Source organism: Taudactylus pleione, unplaced genomic scaffold (genome assembly GCF_031769625.1).
Source record: "Taudactylus pleione unplaced genomic scaffold, aTauple2 ptg000005l, whole genome shotgun sequence".
NCBI lineage: Eukaryota > Metazoa > Chordata > Amphibia > Anura > Myobatrachidae > Taudactylus > Taudactylus pleione.
In genome coordinates, this window is record NW_028284408.1 from 18282131 (window position 1) to 18295011 (window position 12881).

Here is a 12881-nt window from a genome sequence, read left to right on the forward strand (position 1 = left end):
AGTAACTAAAGCAAACTGCCTTTGGTACAGTTTTCTAATTTATTAGTATACACCAAGAATAAGTACCCAGCAGCACTCAAATGAATGATCCAAACTCCGGGCCAAAATGTGTTAAAGGGCATTCTTCATAATATGTATAAAATAGGTATTGAATCTATTTTCCTTGATGCAGGGTTTTTCAGATAAAGGTATTTTTCTTTTATTTGAAACACTGTGTTTAAAATATATGATATAAAATCTAAAACATGTCTAGTCTTTATATTAATCTTTCATTTACATGGTATGGTTGGAATTTTTAAGATTTTATATAAGTTATATCTATGTAACATGATGACATGAAGATATTGCTGGCTACATTGTACTGTAGCTATCCCATGACTACACTGTACTGTAGCTATCCCATGACTACACTGTACTGTAGCTATCCCATGAATACATTGTACTGTAGCTATCCCCTGACTTCATTGTACTGTAGCTATCCCATGACTACACTGTACTGTAGCTATCCCATGACTACACTGTTCTGTAGCTATCCCTGACTACACTGTACTGTGGCTACCCCATGACTACACTGTACTGTAGCTATCCCATGACTACACTGTACTGTAGCTATCCCATGACTACACTGTACTGTAGCTATCCCATGACTACACTGTACTGTAGCTATCCCCTGACTTCATTGTACTGTAGCTATCCCCTGACTACACTGTACTGTAGCCAGGGGCTGGCTGGCAACTTTTAGCCTGGGGGGCAAATGCATGCAGGCGGCCCTGGCAGAGGAGTAGCGTGTAGCCAGGGTGCCCGAAGAACATGCGTGCTACGGCGCCGCCCTCCCTCAAGTGTTTCAGGGAGGAGGCGGGTCCATATGGGATTAATGTAAGGTAAAAATAAATATTAGGGGCAACCCCCTGTCATAGTACCCATATGCAGTGGCCCCGTGTGCCACAGGAGAGAACACCCTTATGCAGGCCTCCAGTAGTGCCCCCAGTAGTGATCCCCCCCTATGCAGTGCCCCTTGTGCCCCCAGTAGTAAGCCCCTTATATAGTGCTCCCAGTAGTGGTCCCCCCTGTGCAGTGCCCCTTGTGCCCCCAGTAGTAAGCCCCTTATATAGTGCCCCCGATAGTGGTACCCCCTATGTAGTGCCCATTATATAGTGCCCCCAGTAGCTGTCCACCCCCCATGCAGTCCCCCAATAGTGGTAACCCTTATGCAATGCCCCTTAAATAGTGGCCCCAGTTGTAGTCTCCCCCCTATGCAGTACCCCCAGTATTGCCCTTTATATAGAGCCCCCAGCAGTGGTCCCTCGATGCAGTGCCCCCAGTGGTAGTCCCCTCCCCCTATGTAGTGCCCCTAGTAGTAGTCCCCTCCCCCCTATGCAGTGCCCCTAGTTGTAGTCCCCTCCCGTAGTGCCCCTAGTAGTAGTCCCCCCTTGTAGTGCTCCCAGTAGTAGTACCCCCTTGTAGTGCCCCCAGTAGTAGCCCCCTTGTAGTGCCCCCAGTAGTAGTAGTCCCCCCCCTTGTAGTGCCCCCAGTAGTAGTAGTCCACCCCCTTGTAGTGCCCCCAGTAGTAGTAGTCCCCCCTTGTAGTGCCCCCAGTAGTAGTAGCCCCCCCTTGTAGTGCCCCCAGTAGTAATCCACCCCCCTGGTAGTGCCCCAAGTAGTAATCCCCCCCTGGTAGTGCCCCTATAGTAATCCCCCCCCTGGTAGTTCCCCCAGTAGTCCCCCCCCCAGTAGAGAGAGACTTAATAAAAAAAAAAAAAAACACTTACCTGAAACTCCCGCTCCTGGTCCCGACGCTTCTACCGGCTCCTCCGGCCGCTTTGCATTATGGGAGAGACGTCGTCATGACGACGTCTCTCCCATTACCCACTGCGAGAGCCGGAAGATTGCTCCCGCAGTGGGAGCAGCAGCAGCCGATGAGAGTCTGACAGACTCTCAGCGGCTGCTGATTACAGCAAACACACAGCTGCCGGCTCCGGCGGCAGTGTGTTTGTGCTGTGTAGTGCTGACCGAACTCCGTCCGGTCAGCACTACACACACGGTGCAGTCTGTGTCACAGTGACACAGACTGCCCGTGGCCCGTATGACGCTGCGTCCCGGGGGGCACATGGCACCCTGCCCCCCGGCCAAGCCCGCCACTGACTATAGCTATCCCCTGACTACACTGTACTGTAGCTATCCCATGACTACACTGTATTGTAGCTATCCCCTGACTTCATTGTACTGTAGCTATCCCCTGACTACACTGTACTATAGGTATCCCATGACTACACTGTACTGTAGCTATCCCATGACTACACTGTACTGTAGCTATCCCATGACTTCATTGTTATGTAGCTATCCCATGACTTCATTGTTATGTAGATATCCCATGACGTCATTGTTATGTAGCTATCCCATGACTTCCTTGTTATATAGCTATCCCATTACTAAACTATAGTGTTGCTATCCCATGACTACACTATACTGAAGCTATCCCCTGACTACACTGTACTGTAGCTATCCCATGACTACACTGTACTGTAGCTATCCCATGACTACACTGTACTGTAGCTATCCCATGACTACACTGTACTGTAGCTATCCCATGACTACACTGTACTGTAGCTATCCCCTGACTTCATTGTACTGTAGCTATCCCCTGACTACACTGTACTGTAGCTATCCCCTGACTACACCGTACTGTAGCTATCCCATGACTACACTGTACTGTAGCTATCCCCTGACTTCATTGTACTGTAGCTATCCCCTGACTACACTGTACTGTAGGTATCCCATGACTACACTGTACTGTAGCTATCCCATGACTACACTGTACTGTAGCTATCCCATGACTTCATTGTTATGTAGCTATCTCATGACTTCATTGTTATGTAGATATCCCATGACTTCCTTGTTATATAGCTATCCCATTACTAAACTATAGTGTTGCTATCCCATGACTACACTATACTGAAGCTATCCCCTGACTACACTGTACTGTAGCTATCCCATGACTACACTGTACTGTAGCTATCCCATGACTACACTGTACTGTAGCTATCCCCTGACTTCATTGTACTGTAGCTATCCCCTGACTACACTGTACTGTAGCTATCCCCTGACTACACTGTACTGTAGCTATCCCATGACTACACTGTACTGTAGCTATCCCATGACTACACTGTACTGTAGCTATCCCATGACTACACTGTATTGTAGCTATCCCATGACTACACTGTATTGTAGCTATCCCCTGACTTAATTGTACTGTAGCTATCCCCTGACTACACTGTTCTGTAGCTATCCCCTGACTTCATTGTACTGTAGCTATCCCCTGACTACACTGTACTGTAGCTATCCCCTGACTTCATTGTACTGTAGCTATCCCCTGACTACACTGTACTGTAGCTATCCCATGACTACACTGTAATGTAGCTATCCCATAACTACACTGTACTGTAGCTATCCCATGACTACACTGTACTGTAGCTATCCCATGACTTCATTGTTATGTAGCTATCCCATGACTTCATTGTTATGTAGCTATCCCATGACTTCCTTGTTATATAGCTATCCCATTACTAAACTATAGTGTTGCTATCCCATGACTACACTATACTGAAGCTATCCTATGACTACTCTGTAGTGTTGCTATCCCATGACTACACTATACTGTAGGTATCCAATGAGTACACTGTACTGCAGCTATCCCATGACTACACTGTACTGTAGCTATCCCATTACTACACTATACTGTAACTATCCCATGACTACACTGTACTGTAGGTGTCCAATGAGTACACTGTACTGTAGCTATCCCATGACTACACTGTACTATAGCTATCCCATTACTACACTGTACTGTAACTATCCCATGACTACACTGTACTGTAGGTATTCCATGACTACACTGTACTGCAGCTATCCCATGACTACACTGTACTGCAGCTATCCCATGTATACTCTAAACTTAAGCTATCCTTTGACTACACAGTACTGTAACGGTCCAATGACTAAACTGTAGTGTAGCTATCCAGTGATTACACAGTACTGTTGCTATCCCAGGCCTACATGGAATTGTAGCTAACCCATGACTACAAGCAGCTATCCAATAACCAGAGTGTAATTAAGCTATTTTATGACTATATTGCACTGAAACGTAACTATTTCTTGGCTATACTGTAGTGTTGCTATCCCATGATTACACTATACTGTAGCGAGTCCACGACTGCCGGCATCCCATACCCAACCCCCTTTGAGAGTCTGTTTGAGGTTTTGCAGTGAGGTGGACAGTCTGATAGAGAGAAGAAGTGTGTTCCAGTGATGGGGAGCAGCACTAGGGAAATTTTGGGGTGGGGAGTAGGACGAAGTTACCAGTGTGGAACAGAGGCAGCAGTCATTGACAGAGCAAAGTGGACAAGTGGGAGTGTTGTGATAGATGAGGCATAGATGTACTGTACTTTAGCTATCACATGACTACACTGTACTGTAGCTATCCATTGACTACACTACACTGTACTGTAGCTATCCCATGACTGCACTATAGATTTTTAATGACTACACTAGAGCTATCTCATGACTATACTGTATAATATTACAACAATGAAGCTCTCTCATGCCTTTATGATAATGTGAAATAATAATGTGACCATTCCACATGAAGAATTGTTGTCTAATTACTTACCTTCATTCCTGCTGAGCTCAATGTCTGCAAACAGCCCAATTTTGATAATCTGCCACAGAAGTCCCAGCACTAAGTATGGTTTCCCTTCCTTCAAGTCTTCAGCGCCAATGTTTACTACGTGACATCCGATAGCAGAAGCGGAATTCAGTGCCAAATTCAAATTCTCCTGAAGGCAAAGATTATGAGAATATGAATATAGTTTAAATAAAGAGGATAAACAGGTTCTTGAAAATAAGGTACAGACACTCACATAATCCCTGATATTATACAGTATGTGTCATCATACATGCAGTAGTGCCTACTCATAACCAAGGTATACCCATTGCCTTTATGAACTATCCTACATTTTTACTCTAAACAGTTTTACCTGGGGAAAGTACATATATTGTTTCTGATAGACTGAAATATTTTAACAAGAATAGGGAGAGGGGGAATGGGTTGAAAACAATTGCAAAGGAGAAGAAACAGCCAAAATGAGGTGGTATAAGAATAGTATGTGTCTAATACAGAGGTGCTCCCTCAGAGTATTATAAACGTATGCAAAGAAAAAGAAAAAAAACTCCTATAATGGGGCACACTTTGGTAGAAATATGGGATCTGATTAATGTTAAAATATACCTTTTATTTATTCAGGAATTAAAATAGTACTGCCACGTTCAAAGTAACAGACATAAACATCAAACAACAGGTGTAGGACAGACAATTGAGAAGTGTGACAATCATGTGATTATGATTGTAATAAATCCTAAAGGTACAACATGTAACCCTCAAAAACGTTAAGAATCAATATTAAATAGTCCACAATTATGGTGTATCTCGTAGTTATAGTATACAGGGGTATCAAAATGAAGTTGCACAAATAGGTATGGCGAAATAAGTGAAACATATGATAGACTGAAATATTTCACAGGTTTGCGGAGAATGTTTAATTACATACACTATGGGGTATATTTATTAAAGTGCAGGGTTTTAGAAGTGGAATTGCTGCCCATAGCAACCATCATATTCTAGCTATTATCTTCTAGAAGGTGCTAGATAAAGGATAAGTAGAATCTGGTTGGTTGCTACGGGCAACAACTTCTAAAATCCTGCACTTTAGTAAATATACCCCTTTAAGTACAATCAGATGTGCAACTAAGCATTAACATTGTATGTTTTATCCACATTCATGTTCGTTTCCTCCAGATGGTCTGGTTCCCTCCCTTGGCCTAAGTGTGTCCGACTCCTAAGTAACTAGTGCTAAAGTGTATATGTGTATGCCATTGGTGAGGGCATTAGATTGTAAGCTCAGGTACTAATGCACATGAGTAAATCTCTTTGTACAGGTCAGCAGAATCTTTTGGTGCTCTATAAATAAGGGATACTGGTAATAATAATGGGCGTGATTCAGAGGTGCACGCAGTACTGAGGTTTGCACAGATGAGTGATTATTAGCTACTGAGCATATGTAAAGAGTCTAGGAAACCCTTACTGTGCACAACATCACTATGACTTCAGACTGCATCTGCGATCCATGGGCTTTTCAGGGTGGAGACTGGGAGGTAATCTATAGGGGCTGACTCTGAGTCACACTCTACTGCAACCGCTTTAGCATCTTTTGCTGTAATTGTGTCTGTGACTTTATGCTAATGCTAGTATCAGCCCTTCTCCTGGTGTACAATTGTCTGTCTGACTGTGCAAGGACTGAGATGCCCACTTTGTATGTCTTTAGACACAACCATCGGATGCACCATAGAAACTTGCACTAGCCCCATAGGTGCAGAATCTCCATCCGAGTATGGCCTCCAATGTAAGCAATTAAGCATCTGGGGGCCTGATCCACTACAGAACGCAACTGTAAATGCAATATTGATTACGCGCACAGTCTCACTGCGATAGCTGCTGCACTACATAAGAATGCTCACTTTACCTTACACACATCCGTAATGTTTAGCGAAAACATTGGTACAACCGAGTACCATTGCAGCCTCATGCATACTTGCACAAGTTCTGACTTTACTCAGAAATTCCTAACTTCCACGCACGCTATGAGTCCTCATACGGCATCACATGGGCTGATTTATGTACTCCCCTGCAACGGCGTTCAAATGCACTGGCACGCCTGCCAACCACCCACCTTACCATCCCCAAATGGCACCTCCTGTCAATGACTCTGCGATGGGTCTGCGTTGTCACTGCGATCGCAGTCCCAAATGCAATGGCTAGTTCGTACGCATGCATGCGCAGAACGCAACAATCGGCCGATTGCATGCGTAATAGCAACTGCATTCCTTACTGAATCAGGCCCTGAGTTTGCAACCAGTTCTGCGATACTCCCATAATAACACACACGAGATGATACATCTTGTGCGTCTGTATAGCCACCTCCCAGGAACCGCCAGGACCTTTCCAATACGTTTCTGAGACCTTGCATCTCAATCGTAGTTGCGTCTCTGTGTGTACACACTGTGTTACGTATATACTGTGCAACGTATACACTGTGTGATTTTTAGCAACCTAGACACACGTGCAGTTGAAAAAATATTATTTGCGCAAATATCAGAATTGTGTGCAACTCAGAATCAGGCCCATAGTGTAGACCATACATGCCTACCTTCACGGTTTTCGCAGGCGGCTCCCGATTTTTCGGGTAACCCCCCCGCACCCCCGGAAGGGTAGGCACTTCTCCTGCATTCTGCCCATTTCCTAGTGAAGTGGGCATAATGGGGAGAATGTCCGCGGCGATCGCTGTGTAGGGGGCGGGGCTTAATGACGCGATTCTACTTGAATCGCTTCATTTAGCCCCGCCCCTATCTAAATTTAAGCCAATCGCGACAATTTACCGTGATGTGAGTGGGGCTTAATGGCAAGAACCACCAGTCCCCGCCCCCGTCACAACCCACCTGCTTCTCCTCCCCAGGCTTCTTCCGGGGAGGAGAACGAAAAGGTAGGCAAGTATGGTGTAGAGTAGACACTATCTTTCAACAAGTAGGAAAGATTATATAGGGCACAATGTACTCCATTGTGTTAATTATATGGCTGCTACAAGTCAACAAGGAGTTCTTGGGCCCTATAAACGTAAAAGGCTGTAGGCCAAGTGCTTTTACACAGGTCAGGGTAATCCAGTGTGACTTCTGCCTTTAAAATGATTGGCGCTTTAAAAATATGGGAATACTCACAGGAGTTCTTGCAGCAGCTGCAACTTGCAACCTATTACATAAGCCCCCCAGTGCTGTAATGGAGGCCAGTCCTTTCCCAATGTACTGTAACTTAGTGGTGAGTGACAAAAGCCAAAGTAACCTTATGGTTTAAGCCTTGCAAATATACAATATAAAATGATAAAGTACCGTAATAACAACATGTACTCTTCAACTAATGGCACTTCAATGCTTCTATAAGCTATTAGCAGATATGTAAATGCAACCAATAAGAAATACCCCGCATGGACCCATACAAATAGGTGGGATCCATTAATATGCAGACTACCCAATGAGAATGCATTTATTACTTTTCCTGATTAGTGAGCTACGAGGTAAATCAGCATCAGCAGATGATCGCAGTCCCACTATCATTCGTCCCCATAAGACAGATACAGAAGGCAAAGTAGATCATCTATTTCCTTCCATTCAGGGGGATTCGTACCTGGATAGTAAAAGGAGTTAACTTCTTTTTGTTGATAGCTCGTTCATCAATTGTATCTGGCACTGAGAGGTTGATCATTTTGCTAGAAAATAAAGACATACATGAACATTTACAATGTTTTTCCCACATATAAATAGCCTGAAGATGTGAAACTATTTCCTCATGTGTGGCCTCTTAGGCATTATTTTTCTAATTCACTTATTTTGTTTTGTTTTTTGCTTTTTTATATGTTTTCTGAGTTTTTTCTTGTTGTTTTTCTGCTTTGTTTTTTCATCAGATCTACATAGAAAGGAACAGCAAAGAAAATGGGGCAAGACGCTACAGAAGAGATGTTTATCAAGGAGAAAAAAAAGCAAAAAAACACTGTAAGTCACCGATCATTTTCATGTGTGTCCTGAGTACATCATATAGAGTTGTGACCTACAGTAATATAGAAAAAAAGTACTTGTGTATTCAATTACTAACTGGAGTTTCCACTTACCAGAGGACAATTCCATCACCGACTGCTTTGAACAGGTCATCCGTGTCTGGGTTCATGGGAATTAGATGTTTACAGTCTGGGTCCTTTTCTAAAGCCTTATTTACCCAGTTTACAAAGGCATACTTTTCCTCTTCTGTAAGTAATGATAACATGCAGGCTGGGTATTACATTTAACGCTTTATAACTAAAAACACAAAACTCAGCACTCGCCATTGTGAAATCACTTTATAACTATGTATTACAAATGTTTTTGGGCACAAGAATAAATTCAGTTTCCCAAAATCCATTTCAAGACAAATAAAAAAAGGCTAGTAATAAAATCATATATGAAAGCCTATGCAATTATAAATTACATTTCTAAAACAATTGATGCATTAAGCTAAATTAATGATTTATGTGCGGATGGTATTGCACAGCCGAATGGATGTGGCTGTATTGTCCAGCAGTTCTTGAAATACTGTAGGAGGCATCTATAGGAAGCAGACGCCTCCTGACAGCAATAGTGATCCGAGAGCAGCATCTGTAGACTCTGCCTCGGATCACCATTGCGACCATCGGTCACGATGGCGGTAGCACCGGCCAGTCTTAGTAAACTTCAGCTAACATCCTGTGAGGCCAGGAAATCTGCCTCCACTGACGCAGACCCTAGCTTTGACACTCTCGGAAAACAGGGCAACGCCCCCATGTCTGGAAATGCAGACCAGGCACGCCCCCAGTCCGCCCCCCAAATGCCGTAGCATGTCAGTCATGCAGAGGCATGGGGGATCAGAGAGTGAGATTGCAGTACCTGTTTTGCACATGCGCAGTTTTCCTATAATCAGAAACCCCACAACAGTGTCCGTACATGAATCAGGCCCATAGGTACAAAAGCCTCTGTACATACTGGGCAACCATTCTACAACGTAGCCATGCTTTGAATTTTAACTTTTTGGGCCTGATTCAGAGTTGTACACAAACATGATGGTTTACGTACAGCTCTGGTGTTTGAGGATCTGTGCATTATAGACAGGCTGAGACTGCTTGAGGTGGATCGGGAGCAGTGTCAGACAGTGTCTCAGAAATCCATGGTGTGTCAGCCCCGTATTTTGGGTGTGCTGAAGCCAGTGGTTGCGTCCCTGTGTGCAGCTTCATTGTCTTCAGCTGTGTGGAAAAATACCGGCCATCCTGAGTAACCTGAAGGCTACCTAGATCACAGGTTCTCAAACTCGGTCCTCAGGACCCCACACGGTGCATGTTTTCCAGGTCTCCTCACAGAATCACAAGTGAAATAATTAGCTCCACCTGTGGATCTGTTAAAATGTATCAGTGAGTAATGAGTACACCTGTGCACCTGCTGGGTGACCTGGAAAACGTGACCTGTGTGGGGTCCTGAGGACCAAGTTTGAGAACCACTGACCTAGATGACAGATGGTCAGGCAGAGTGATCTGATGCCTCGTCCTCGGACACAGCTGCCAGCAGGTGGCCTCTATTTACACAAGACACCTCTTGCGGCAACAGATTATTGCACAGCCGCTGCGTCCAAAGTCGCAGCAGCTGTTCTATTACAAACAACTCTGAATCAAACCTATTGTCCTGTAATATAAAGTAGTACATGTGTAACCTACAGATGAGGGATGTTGCAGTTCCAGAGGTGTGTTTCCCAATGGTGGTCATAGGCAACTGAATGTCTATACATGGTTTTCAGTCATATGGCCAGGGTTAACAAGAGTACACAAATCATTTGAAGAGATTAGTAGTTACAATTGTATCATCAAGCATCAAATCCACAAAAGCAAGATTGTATTATGTATTCCTAAATGAGTGACAAAGAATGGATAGCACAAGTGAAATATTTCCTAATTCACTCTTCTCGGTAATCTGAAATTCCTCCAGTTCAGCCCGTGTGGAGGTATTGTTGCCCACAACCTACGTTGGGAAACTGTTTGTACCAAGTAATGATGGTACCTCAGTACAAATTAAATAATGTATTTATGGCTAATTTCATCAAATTTCTAAAAAGTAAAGGTGTCCGAAGCCACCAATTAGATCCTAGCTATCATTTATCTATACATTATAGTAAATGGTAGGTCGCGTCTGATTGGTTGCTTTTGGCAACATCTCTGCATTTCCTGTTTATATGTTTTGCTAATTATATACCTTAATACAACACTTGAAATAGAGGCTGCCCTGATGCAGCTACATGAGAATGGGTTAAGCAGCAAAGCATAATAAAATAAACCAAATTATTCACCAATCCTATTTGTACTATAAGATTGTGAAGAAAACAAATAACATTAAATATCTGCAAACATACTGCAAGTAAGGAACAAGTGCATGTTGTGGTCAGATATACATGGCTGTCATGTCCTAGTAACATTTCTAACAAGTTCAATAAGGTTCAATTTAACTGATATATATGGGATCGGCTGGCCACCTACCTGAATATGAGTGCTGGGTGCCCACGCTGGACTGCTCAGATGTGCCACCAATTGCACAAATACCTTCCTTCTTGTTTATAGCCTTTCTGAATGTTTTAGCAACATCTGAGCTTTTAAGGTCATGAATAATCTAAAATGTGAGCAAAGAAAACTTTTAAAGGTAAAAAAGAATACTGGAAATAAATCTGGAAAATAAATGTTTACTGGCCCCAAGTGATGATCCTACAGTCTCTAGGCTAATCATGAAAAAAAAAATTATGAATTCAAGTAGCTTTTTCTTAGCCTGGACCTATCGCATGGTTGTAACAATTATGTTGGCACTTAACAGAGCCGCTGAGAGGGGGTGCAGCAGGGGCAGAACTATGGGAGACAATAGAGGTGCCTACCGCCGGGCTCCAGCTCTGAAGGGACACCTCTTTCATTGTCCACAACATATTCACCCCACTTAGGGCTGTAACTATGTACCCGGAGTGTACAGTCACGGCCGCCCAATACATGGCACCTGAAAATGTACCATACACTAGTGGAGAGCTCCATGTCAGACTATCAGCTGTTGCCTACGTCTGTCTATAGCCTGTCTGCATGCAAATTGCTACATTACAGTGTCAGCGACTGTGACAGGGAGGCACAAATTATAACTTGCCTCCGGGCGTCTGGGATGAAGTTACGCCACTGGGGTGCAGATACAAAATACCTGGGCCCAGGGCTACTTTAGTGGCTTGGCTGGCAGTAATATTCATGGTTCCTTACAACCATGTTATCCATTGATGGTTTGCTAGTAGACTTGTAGAGTGAGCAGCTGAAGTTTGCGCATGTACAAAGGAGCTCTGATATTTACGCACTGAGTTTATCCTTCCTGGAGGATACAGTAGGAGTGACAGCAGCCATCGGAAAGTAGCATGCATTGCTGGCAACCATCGCAATCCCGCATCAAATGGAAAGTCCTTATCCGGACTTACCAGGGAGGTCAACGGCATGACTATTGCCCCAGGGTGAATGGCGGCATGCAGCTTCTGCATGGTACTCCCTGGCCATGCCTCCCAGTACCAGGACTCCAACGCACACTTGGTACACTGACAGGGTCACAACCTCAACTGGTTTCAGTCAAGCGTTGCAGAACCTGTACAAATTATATCTGTCTCTTGTTAAGGGAATGAGTTAAAATACTGTACCTACTAAGTCATGCCTCAATGATGTCAATAGCTTTTAGAGAATTGGTAGGTTGCTTATAAATGTAGCCCACAAAATTACTGCATTGCTGTATGTAGGTGATAGGCATACTTTGCTGGCATACATAAACTCAGAGTCTAATGCTTCATGCAGTTTGGAGAAAAAAATGTATCATGTATCTGCTTCAACTTACTGTGATAAATTCCTGAAAACTGATCTTGCCATCTTTGTTCTGATCTCCTGTTTCAAAAAGGCTTTGGATGATTTCTCGCAGTCTATACCCAGGAAGGGGCAAATTAGCAGCTTTGAATAAATCATTCAGTTCATTAGGGCTTATAAAACCATTTCCATCAGTATCTGAAAAGAGAGAAAGGGATGTATTACCATATTATAATCATTGTTTATGGGCCAGTCTGGGCATTTCTAATTTCTGGAGCTAGTGGGCTGGTCCAGCCCAGAAGCCTGGCCAAAAAGCTCAGGCAGCATGCAGAGAGACGAGGTTTGCTGCGAGGCCACGCCCATGTG

At 43.8% G+C, this 12881-nt stretch overlaps 1 protein-coding gene across 1 annotated transcript in view; it reads right to left on the minus strand.

The window, feature by feature from the left end:
* LCP1 (lymphocyte cytosolic protein 1) overlaps nucleotides 1-12881 on the minus strand; it is a 58941-nt gene that overhangs the window by 15543 nt on the left and 30517 nt on the right. The window contains exons 3-7 of the mRNA XM_088477660.1: nucleotides 12550-12713; nucleotides 11187-11316; nucleotides 8769-8901; nucleotides 8288-8369; nucleotides 4667-4832 (exon numbers count right to left, since the gene is read on the minus strand). Of these exons, the coding sequence (XP_088333786.1) occupies nucleotides 4667-4832; nucleotides 8288-8369; nucleotides 8769-8901; nucleotides 11187-11316; nucleotides 12550-12713 (675 nt within the window). The remainder of the gene's footprint in view (nucleotides 1-4666; nucleotides 4833-8287; nucleotides 8370-8768; nucleotides 8902-11186; nucleotides 11317-12549; nucleotides 12714-12881) is intronic.